Raw genomic sequence first — 10957 nt, forward strand, 5'->3', positions numbered from 1 at the left:
ATCAGTATCTTACCTGCATGTTTTACTTTTAAGACAGGCACGTCTCCCTCTCTACTCTCTGAGCGATCATTCACTCTAACACACCTCCCATACTACCTTCTCCTCTCTCTCTCTCTCTATAGAGAGAGAGGTACATTGAAGATACGTAGACGAATAGTTAGATAGATAGATAGATTGATGGATAGATAGATGGATAGATAGATAGATAATAGATACATGGATAAAGAGCTACCCATTCATACGTGTGTCGAGATTGTTGCGATGTCTTTGACTTTGAAAGCAGCAGAAGAAGAAAAGATAGAATCCGAGTGACGTCTGCAGTGTTGCTCTTTTCTTCTTCTTCTTCATCCTATGGTGCTGAAGATGCGAAACATTTCTATGAGAGCTGTGGAACGAGTCTTTCTCTAGATCGAAAAAAGAAAGAAAGACAGCAAGAAAGAAAGAGAGAAAATTCTTTCTCCCGTCTCAAGGCAAACACCCGGACTGCATTACGGCTATATGACCCGAGAGAGATATCCATCATCAACAAGAGAGAAAAAGGAAGAGCAGGAAGAAGAGAGTGGTAGTAGTAGTAGTGGTAGGGAGACTGTCAAGAAGAGAAAAGAAGAAAATGACTCAGATAAGAAGAAGAAGAGAAAGAACTTACAGCGGGGTTGCCAGAGAAATCCCACATACTGATCGACATTCCTCCTCTGTAGAGAATCTCATGATAAAAAGCCTTCGTCGGCTCCATACTCTGAGTTATATCCGTCCAACCTACCACAAATTAAAAGAAAGAAAGAAAGAAAGACACGAAACAACAGAAAGAACGATGAACACTAGAGAAAGAAGAAGAAAAAGAAAGAGAGAAAAGGACGACGTGGAATAAGATACACACCAGAAAAAAAGTACAACACAAAGAAATAGATAGACAGAGAGATAGATAGATAGATAGACAAATAGATAGATAGATAGAGATAGAGAAAGAAACAGACAAACAGATAAATAGAGAGATAGAGATACAAATAGATGGGGGAATAGATAGATATACAAATAGATGGAGAGATAGACAGATAGGTAGGTAGCAGGAGAAAGGAAGACGGAGAGATAGATGGATAGATATAGAGAGAGGCAGAGGTGTTTACCTGGTATGAGAGTTCGAAAGAAGAGAGTGGATTTCCCCACACTTGGCGGTCCGATGAACATAATGTGAGGCCGATGCTTATACAGACCCGCTGCTTTACCTGTCGTCTTCTCCTTCGATTTACAACACCCCATCTTCTCTCTCTCTTTCTATCTCTCTTTCTATTTAGCTTTCTTTCATCTCTCTATCTTACTCTTTCTCTCTCTCTCGATCTTACGCCTTTTCTCTTTCTTAAGAGAGGAAAAAGAGAGGAAGATAAGAATGGATGTGAGATTCTCTCTCCTCTTTGCCCTTTCTTCTTCTTCGTCTTCTTGTCTTTGTATGGCTGGTCTCAAGAAGAAGAAGAAGAAGTAAAAAGAAGATGGAAAGAAGAGAAAGAGAAAGAAAGGACAGAAAGATACTTGAAGGCATCTCTCAGAAAAAGGAAAGAGAAGTAGAAGAAAAAGAACAGACAAAGATCCCACATCGACATAGCGACCACTGCTCTTCTTCTCGATCTCTCCGACTCTTCTCCTTTTTCTACCTCTTCTTCTTCTTCTTTCTCTTTTCTCTTCGTGTTCTCTTGAGCTATAAAAGACGGGTGAGTCGGAAAGAAAGAAAGAAAGGATCTTTACTTTAAAGTAGAAACCTATGAAATAGAAGACATCTCGCTCACGCTGGCCATGAAGAGGATGGATCCACCCCAGGAAAAGATATGCCAAAGGAGAGAGACACCCGAGAAAGATAACAGATCCCTCGGCTTATATAAGAAGAAAAAGAAGAAAACAACAACAACAACAAGCGTCATAACATCATAAGCAAAGAAGAGACGTCCTCATTCTGACGGGGTGTATGTACACCCATTCTTCTGAATATCTTTTCTTCCTTTCTTCAGAATATACCGTGGAGCAACCTCCTCCTTCTTCTTCTTCTCCTCCTCTCGTCTTTAGCTCTTCCTCGAAACTTTGTTTACTTAGGAAAAGCTAAGAAACTGAAGAAGGGAAAACATATATAGAAAGACGATAATAAGGAGGACAGTGTGAAGGCATCTTTTCTTCCTTTCTATCTAGGTTGGATCTACTGGGAAGGGGACAGTGACGAGGAGAAAGACTGCGCAGACAGCGAAAAAGAAAGAGGGGGAGAATCCGAGATTGTCGACTTGTTTCCAGCCTCTCAAAACTCTATCCACTTCTCTCTCTTTGTTTCTCTCATGAACTTTTCCAACTTTGCTAGGAAAAGAAGAGAGAAGCTACGGAAGGATGCTCTTTTTCATCCTAGAGCATCCTTAGAGAAATCCATACACAGACAAGAGATAGAAAGAACTGTCTTTCTGAAGGGTGTCTGTCTTCCCTCTTCGCATGTTTTAGAACGAGGGGAAGAAAGAAGAAATAACTCCTGTGAAAAGCGCGAGAACCGTGAGACAGGACTAGATTGAGAAAGAAAGAAAGAAAGAGAAGGAGGAGAGAAAGAGAGAAAAGATATCTATCTATCTCTCTGAGAAAGACTGAAGACAGAAATCTTCTTCCCTTCAAGGTGGAGGAGTTGTTTTTTCGTGATAATAGTAAGGATGTGAAGTTAGGTGTATAGACACTTCACTTTCAGACAGACATCTAGAAATACATGCGAAGAGATAAGTTCAGATAGAAACATTATAAATATGAGAGGATTTAGAGAAAGTAGACGAAAGAAGAAATCCTCTGTGTTGTATGAAGCTGTTTAAAAGAAAAAAAAAAAGAAAAGAATAAAGAGGAGATTCTTCTTCTCTCTTCACTCCTTCCCTCATCCTGGAGGATACAAACAGAATCTTCTCTTTCTCGTCATGAGTCCTTGTCTCAACCAAGAAAGAAAGAAAAGAAGAGAGAAAGAAAGAAAGAAAGAAACAAGAGATGTAGAAAGACGAAGGAGATGAGAAAGAAGATGACGAAGAAGGAAGGAAAGAACGAGAGAGAGAAACACTTCAAACTTTTCTCTTGTGAAAGAAAGGAAATTCACGAGATGCTTCAACAACCTTCCTCTCCCACCCGAGCGCTTCTTCTATGACCAACTCCTGCTTCCTCTCCCTTCTTCTTCTTTTTCTCTCTTCTTCATCCTCTCCTTCGCTCTCTCTCAAAGTTGAAGAGGCTCGGATGACAATTCCACGGAGACACTTCGCCACACGAAGAGCCCGCGAGAATCCGCCGAAAAGCGAAGAAAACAGGGCGTTCCAAATCTTCGCCAGAAAAGAAAGAAGAAAGAAAAGAAAGAAAGAGACGGGAATCCTCCTTTCATTCATGGAAAGCCTTGAGAAGAAAAAGAAGAAAAGCTGTCGATAGGAGTAGCGGAGACGAGAGAGAGAGAAGAAAAAAACTCGTCTGAAAGTCTGAACCCTCGTAGAAAGAAGGGAACGCAAACACTCTCGAATCTCTCATCATGACTCGATCGACAGTTAAGATAGAGAGCTCTTAGTCAGCTCGACGAATAAAGAGATGAAAAAGCCAATAAGAGAAGGGAGAAAGGACCAATGGGAGGTAGAAAAGATCTCAGGATTTCTCAGATTTCTTCCTATCTACTTGTCTCTCTGTGATCTCTTGTTTCTATCTATTATGTCGATCTATCTCTATACCTATGTTTCCTCTCGATCTCTCTGTAGATGTTTTGACTATGAGAAAGCGGAGAGATGGATAAGAAGCCTTTCCTTGCGCGGCAGGGCTCGTCTTTATCCTCCACGAACTTGACGGCTGGTTGTCGAGCTCTTGTCTTTCTCTCTTTTCTCCCGGGTGCTTCATCGTTGTTTTCATCGATTGCATGCATACGCGAGCTTCTTTTCTCGGGAAAACACTGTCGTTTGTCGATTCAGTCTGCTTTTCTCTTCTCGTCGATTGGGGTGGCAGTGACGAAGAAGAGAAGAAGAATCGATTCAACTGATCGCAAAATCTCTTAAAAGAGAAAAAGGAGAGAGATGAGGTGGTTTCTTCGACTTCTCTATTATCTTATCATCGTGACTACAAGATGACTTCCCCCTTTTAGTCCTTCTTTCTTTCTTTCTCTCTCTATGCTACTGATGTTTTACGTGCATGCAGTGGAGAAGAAAATCGGCAGATGCTGCGGGGATGAACGAGTGAATGAAAAAGATAAAGGAACGTTTCGATTCCTCCTTTCTTGTTGGGTCTGGGACGCTTCTCTTCTTTCTCTTATCAGTCTATCTTCTTCTCCACACTGCATTCCCCCTCCTCTCTTCTTCTCCTTTAGCTCTCCGATCCGTCTGCTGTGTATTCTTTGACTCTCTTCATATCTCCTTGTATCTACGTCTTTCTTCATTCTCTTCTGTTGATCTCTCTTGGCTCAGGCCGCAGAAGAGAAGCAGGGAGAAGGGACAGGCTTGACATAGGCATCTGGTATCTCGGTCTTTCTTGTCTCTTTCCTTCCTTTTCTGTAATCTTCTTCCTTTCCTCTCGTCGTTGCTTCTTGACGTTTTTTCGTTCCCCATCTCTTTGTACTTTACTTCTTTCTTTCTTTCTTTCGGCTCTTTCTGGATAAGCCGTGAGGAGTATCGAAGTCTCTCTCTTTGTAGCTCTACTACAACTCTACATATATATATAGATAGACTCAAATATAGACAGAGATGGAGCTCGATAGATAGAGGGGTAGGTAGATAGATGGATAGATGTGTACGGATAAATCTCTCCTGTTGTGCTGATTGAGTGTGTGAGAGATGCCACTCTTTAGCTCTCTCACATGCTTCTCCCATCTTCATTCTTTTCTCCGAGAAAGGACTTACCTCATATAAGAAACTTGCGTGTCTCTATAGCTACAGACGGGTGAGAAGAAACTCCCTCCCTCTCTCTGTCCCTCCGTGTCTTCCCTTCTAGAGCTTTTTTCCTCGTCCTCCAGTGTACATACACCCCACGCGCAGACAGCCTTCTCTCTCTCTCTCGATCAAGTCTCTATCTCAACAACTGCAGAAAAGCTCGACAGCTTTAGAGTTTTCGCAGATCCTCTTTTCTCTCTAAACTCGTCCATCTCCCCCTACTGTTATTGCTATGACACCATTCGATCTCCCGTATATAAGCCGACCGAGAGAAAGAGAGAGAAGATTTTTTTCTATCATAGATCTTTTTCACTTCAACTCCTCCATCTCTCTCGACAGTTTCTTCTTATGTATTGTGTAGCCTACATCAGCTTTTGTACTTGAGGAGATGGATCTCTCATTCCCTCGATTCTGCATGCGAAGTTTCTCCTTCTTTCTCAACGAAGAAGTCCATTATTCATAGAAAATGGCCTCTTTCCCTTTCTCTTAAGAGAAGAAAAGACACCCTTCTCTCTTCTTCTTCGTTGTCTTCTCGAGCAGCTTTCATAGAGTGAGTCCATTCAAACTCTCATTTCTTCTTTTTCTTTTCTCCTTTTGCCTTTTCTCCAAGATGTTGAAGTGTCAGTCAAGAACGCCTATCAAGGCTGAGGAGGAGGGAGAGGAGGAGGAGATCTCTTCTTCTCAGCCTTCTTCTCTTCAACCAGTTTCTTCATCTTCTTTTCGTGGAAGTGTTTTGTTCGATGCCGTGCGAGTAATTGGTCGTGTGATCGATCGAATTCCTTTTGCTATAGGCCGTGTAGGCACAGAGGATTTCATCACATGCAGTCTGGGTCGCAGTTTCCAAGTTCTCGACGGACAGAATCTGAGGATTGTCTTCTCGAGTCCTCCTCTTCCACACCGAAAGATTCGAGCTTTGAATGTCGATCATGATACTGTATATACAGCTGGGAGACATCAAATCTATGCGTGGCGGAAATTGGATCAGATCGCCAAGTTTGTGCATGCATCTTCTCCATGTGGTGTAGATACACCCGAATGTAAGATACGAGGAATGATGATATTTGGAACGTGGCTCCTTAGTTATACAGGAATCTGTTTATATATGTGGGATAAAGAGACAGGGAGACGAATACATCAATTTGATCGATCTTTCTTCTTTTCTCTCCCTTCATTCTCTCCTTCTTCTTCTACTTATCAGAAGTTGCCTACGATCACATGCCTCTATCATCCTGACACCTATCTCAATAAGATTCTTGTTGGCTTTGACTCTGGCGATCTTCTTCTTCTCAATCTTCGTACTCGGACTATTGTACATCATGTGAGGTGTATGTACACCACCACGACAACCAGCAGTCTATCGTTTTCTTCACACGGGCAGAAGAATCGTCTTTCAGGAGATGATCTGCAATCCCATCTTTCCTTAGATGACACTTCTGACTTCACAGACGACTCTTCTTCTTCTCTTCTCGATAGTAGTGAAGTGGATGACGAGAATGGGGAAGAGAGACCAAAGAATGAGAAAGGAGACCGAAAGAAAAGAAATTTTCAAGAAAACCGTCATCCTGCAGGAGAAACGCGTCGTCTTCATGCTCTTTCCTCTTCTCTTCTTCTTCCTTCATCTACCTCTTCTTCTTCTTCGGAACGTTCATCTCCTGTCTACGGAGGTGTAACTTGCCTTACGGGCTGTCCGCAGAATTCAGATATCGTTGCAGTCGGGTATACATCTGGAAAGATAGCTATCCTTGATTTAAAGAAAGATGAGCTCCTTCTCGAATTTTCTCATTCTTCTTCCCAAGGAAGCGTGACATCTCTTGCTTTCCGTCCAAGTCAGTCGGCGGCGTTCGGCGGATCGGCCCTTAGCAGTGGATGGAAGGCGCCTATAGAAACTCTTGTTAGTGCGGCAAACAACGGAGATCTTCTTGTTTGGAATCTTGAAAAAGGATGCTTTCTCGGGTGTATAGACACCGCACATACAGGGGGACGCATCACCAGAATCCAGTTCTATCCTGGTCAGCCTATCATGATCTCCTCAGGTAAACAGGAAAGAAAGAAAGAAAGAAAGAAGAGAAAGAAAGACAGGAAAAGAGAGAGGAAGGCAGTAGCTACCTGCTGTAGTCGACAACGTGCGATCGCACGATAAGATCAAAGGAAGCCATCAAGGGAGACAAGGAAAAGATAGATATATAGATTAAAGATAGATAGAGAGATAAATTACAGACAAGTAGATAGGTACCTAGATAGATAGATCAAAGATAGATATGTAGATAGATCAAAGATAGATAGCTACATTGTTGTAAGGGTGCCTGTGACGAATGAGGAAGATGGAGAAGGAAGATAGGAAAATTTTCTGTATTGTGGGTTGTGTTCCTAAGAGAGGGAAGAAATCTATAGATCGTCTTCTTTTCTTAAGAGTTTCAAAAGGTTTGCTTACGTTTCTCTCAAATGCGTTGAACGCACGGTGCCATATATCCAGACAAAGGCCAGAATGCGTACACTCTCTCTTATCTTAACATATATATATCTATATATATAGATCTGCTAGAGGGGAAGATATATATGTATATATATTTACCATATATGTATATGTGTCTATATCTCTATATACATTTATATAGGGGTAATCCGTGTGACATGGAGCGAGTGTTTTCGCATGATATTGACTGGGGTGGTGTATATCCACTGGATGACTGTCGAAGTCTGTCGTTCTTTCTATTCTTTACTTTTAATGAAGATCGTTCTATATAAGTCCAGATATAAATACCTACATAAATAGGCATATAATGATATCATATTCTAGACTTGTTTGCTTCGATGTTTCTTCTTCTTCACCTGTAGGCATTTGCTCGTCATTCTTTCTGGAGTCATAATCTCTCTTTTTCTCTTTACTTTCTTTTCATGTCTCTTCTCTTCTATCTTCTGGTTGATGAAAGAGATTTCTCTTTGCTTCTCTTTCAGAAGAGTCTCCCGCCCCTGATTTGTGAGGGAGCTAAGTGTCTAATCTTTCTATCACCTCATCTACCTATGTTTCTTTGTCTCTGTTTCTTCTCTCTTCTTTCTTTTCTTCTTGTATCCGTGCTTCTATCCTTTTCCTCTGTAGGAGAAGATAACTGCGTGACTATGTGGATCTTTGATCTGCCGGATGGCATGCCCCGAGAGCTTCGGTCTCGAAGAGGTCATGTGGGTTCGGTTTCTTTCATGAAATTCTATGGAGGTAAGAATGAAAGGATTTCAAGTCGCTTCTTCCCCTCTCTTTTTCTTACCAAGAAATATGCGCCTCTGTGTCTCTCTCCCGTCTTGCAACACATACATCATCTCTTTCAGCATATCCCTCTTGCCTGTCTCTTCTCTCTCACCATCCATCCTTTCTTCTTACCTTTCTCTCTCTTCCTCTTCGATTCTTCCTTTCCTCTTCTCTCATTTATCCGTTATCCTATATACCACGTCGACTTCTTTTCCTTCTCTTCTCTCTTTTCTTATCTCTCTAGATCGATAGAAAGATAGATAGAGGGACATAGGAGAGATGTAGATGGAATGGCTTTGAAAAGAAGAAAAGAACAAGAGATCAACGAAAACAGTCAGTCTACGACATGTCAATCATATAGAGCCAGATAGAGATAGGACCGACCACCTTCTCGCTCCCTTCTCACTCTATGGAGATCCAATTATCGATTTCCTTCTCTTTGGGGTTTCTTCTTTCTTCGGGTGTATATACAGACAGGATAGAATCACTCCATGCTCGTGTGTGTTGAAGGTGTTTTGCATGTCGAGTGTCGATTTCCTTTCTCCCCCGGAAAAAGCTCTACGCTGTCCACTTTCTTTTCTTACACAAACGTAGAACGAATTAACCTTAGAATCCGCGTCATACATCCTTCGTCCGGCGATTGCGCATCCATCGATAGATAAAATTTTCTTCTTCCTCTTCTTCTTCTTTCTCGTTGCCTTGAGGCGTCTACTATTGGAGAGGCTTGGGGCTAGAGAAGTATAGGATAAGGACAAGGAAGCTTTAATACAAGCTTTGGAAAAGAAGGTCTCATATAGATGGATCTACTCACACACGAGAAAAAAGAGAAGATTCGTTTCTATCTATTGATCTATGTAAATAACTATGTGTATCTGTACTCGTAGATACAGAGAGGGAAGTGTATAGATGTGTAGGTGTGTGTATCAGCCAACACATCTTGTTCATCCAGGTATTATCCCCTGTATGCATCGAGACTCTCTACTCTCGCTATTATTCTAGTACGCTTATACAGAAACCACATATATACATACATGCATACGCATCTGTATACACATATCTAGTTATATATGTTTAGTTATGTTTGTATTCCAGGAAATATATACGACTGTGTTGAATTCGTTCTTGTCTTTCTTGCTTGGTGTATCTTCTCATGTTTTTCTTTCTTTCTTTCTTTGTGTGTTATGTTTGCTAGATTCTTCTTCACAGGAAGGTCTCGAGCTTCTGACTGCGAGTTGCCTTGGAGGGCGGGGCTTCGTAGGACAGACGTCGTTCGTTCAGCAGCAAAGAAACTGCACTTTCTCCTCTAAGCTCTTCAGGAAAAAAGCTATGGTGAGGAGGAGAAAAGGAAAAAGCAATACAACTCTACACGACACATACACACAAGCAGACTTCTCTCATGTCTTGAGAGCTATACAGAGACAGATCAGAACTGGAGAGATCTAAGGTAGATACATAGATGAGAGAAACAAAGAAAGATACGTAGATAGATGGGTGGACGTCCGTGCAAAATCTGCACATGGAGAGAGAGATACGTATACCCTGGAAGGATCTCCTTACATATCCGCATTCACCCCCGCATGTCCCCTGTCGACGCTGTAGATACAGATATACATACATATACGTAGATATATATATATATATATCTACTCGTGTATCCTGTGTGTGTAGAAGTCTGTATGGATTTGCGCAGGGTTGGGGTCTGTCTGGTAGGGTGTGTCTGTACAGAATAGGCAAGACCTCTGCATGCAGCCAACTTGACTTCAAAATGTCCTTCTTCCTAGAGACACAAGATCCATACCATTCAAGCCATCAACTGACTTCGAGTGCGGCTCTATCTTTATATTTCAGATATCTAGCTACATGCGCCTGTATGCACAGTCGCAGTTCTGTCTATATCTATGTACATCTATATGCTTGTGTAACTCTATACAGCACCAGTCATACGTCTATCTGTAGATATATGTAGATAGATAGAAATCTAAGCCTGTGGAGGTAGAGGCAGCGAGAGTTATATCTCTCTCCCTGTGTATATATACATACATGCCTGTGAAAGTATCTAAAGCAGCAGTTATGCGTATACTTATATAGGTGTATGCTTGTGTAAGTGTAAAGAGCAGGAGTTCTGCATATTTCTATATGTGTGCATGCGTCAGGAGTATCTACAGGGGGAGCAGCGACTTCCTGTCTTAGGCAAAGTGTTTGCTTTCCTTCTGTCCTCTGTCGGAGTACACAGCGACCTTTCTCTTTTTCTCTCTCTTTCTTCTTTCATTCTCTTTTCTACATTCCCTCGTTGTCTTTCTCTTTTCTTCTCTTTCTTTCTTTTTCTTTTTCTTGTGCTCTTTAGGAGTGGGGCTTCCCATCAAGACGTCTTCCTGGTATAGTGGATATCTCCTTTGCTTCTTCCCGTCATTATGATTGGCCTAACGTTGTCTCAGTTCATTGTCGGTCTCATACAGCTCTTGTGTGGAGCTTTCATCACAAGACCCTAGTAAGATACTTTATCTCTTGCCATCCTTCTTCTTCTATTCATCTATCTGTCTGTCTAACTATCTATATCTACACACATCTATCTATCTATCTATAACTTTCTTGTCCCTCTTTTTCCTCCTGTTCCTTTTGTTTCTCTCTCTCTTTTCTTCTTCTATCTCTTTTGATCATTTAGGTGGGTGTTCTTTTCTTTTTTCTCCTGATGTATATGGTGATATAGAAAGTGAAGATGAACATCTTCGCTTTAGGATTCTCCGAGAAGAGTCAAGCATGAAAGATAAAAGTCGTCTGTAAAGATGGATGTGTGTAGATATGTGTTCTTCTGTTCTCTCTTTTGTTT

At 41.5% G+C, this 10957-nt stretch overlaps 2 protein-coding genes across 2 annotated transcripts in view; one reads left to right on the plus strand and one right to left on the minus strand.

Annotated features, from left to right (window-relative positions):
* Positions 1 to 3769, minus strand: part of CSUI_003436 (uncharacterized protein) — a 4872-nt gene extending 1103 nt beyond the window's left edge. The window contains exons 1-2 of the mRNA XM_068063634.1: positions 1125 to 3769; positions 647 to 756 (exon numbers count right to left, since the gene is read on the minus strand). Of these exons, the coding sequence (XP_067924387.1) occupies positions 3060 to 3374 (315 nt within the window). The 5' untranslated portion in view covers positions 3375 to 3769 and the 3' untranslated portion in view covers positions 647 to 756; positions 1125 to 3059. The remainder of the gene's footprint in view (positions 1 to 646; positions 757 to 1124) is intronic.
* A 197-nt stretch (positions 3770 to 3966) lies between these two features.
* CSUI_003437 (wd g-beta repeat-containing protein) overlaps positions 3967 to 10957 on the plus strand; it is a 15791-nt gene continuing 8800 nt past the window's right edge. Inside the window, exons 1-4 of the mRNA XM_068063635.1 lie at positions 3967 to 6922; positions 7987 to 8100; positions 9323 to 9459; positions 10475 to 10618. Coding sequence (XP_067924388.1) covers positions 5500 to 6922; positions 7987 to 8100; positions 9323 to 9459; positions 10475 to 10618 — 1818 coding nt within the window. The 5' untranslated portion in view covers positions 3967 to 5499. The remainder of the gene's footprint in view (positions 6923 to 7986; positions 8101 to 9322; positions 9460 to 10474; positions 10619 to 10957) is intronic.

The sequence above is a fragment of the Cystoisospora suis genome (genome assembly GCF_002600585.1).
Source record: "Cystoisospora suis strain Wien I chromosome Unknown contig_1534, whole genome shotgun sequence".
Taxonomy (NCBI): Eukaryota; Apicomplexa; class Conoidasida; order Eucoccidiorida; family Sarcocystidae; genus Cystoisospora; species Cystoisospora suis.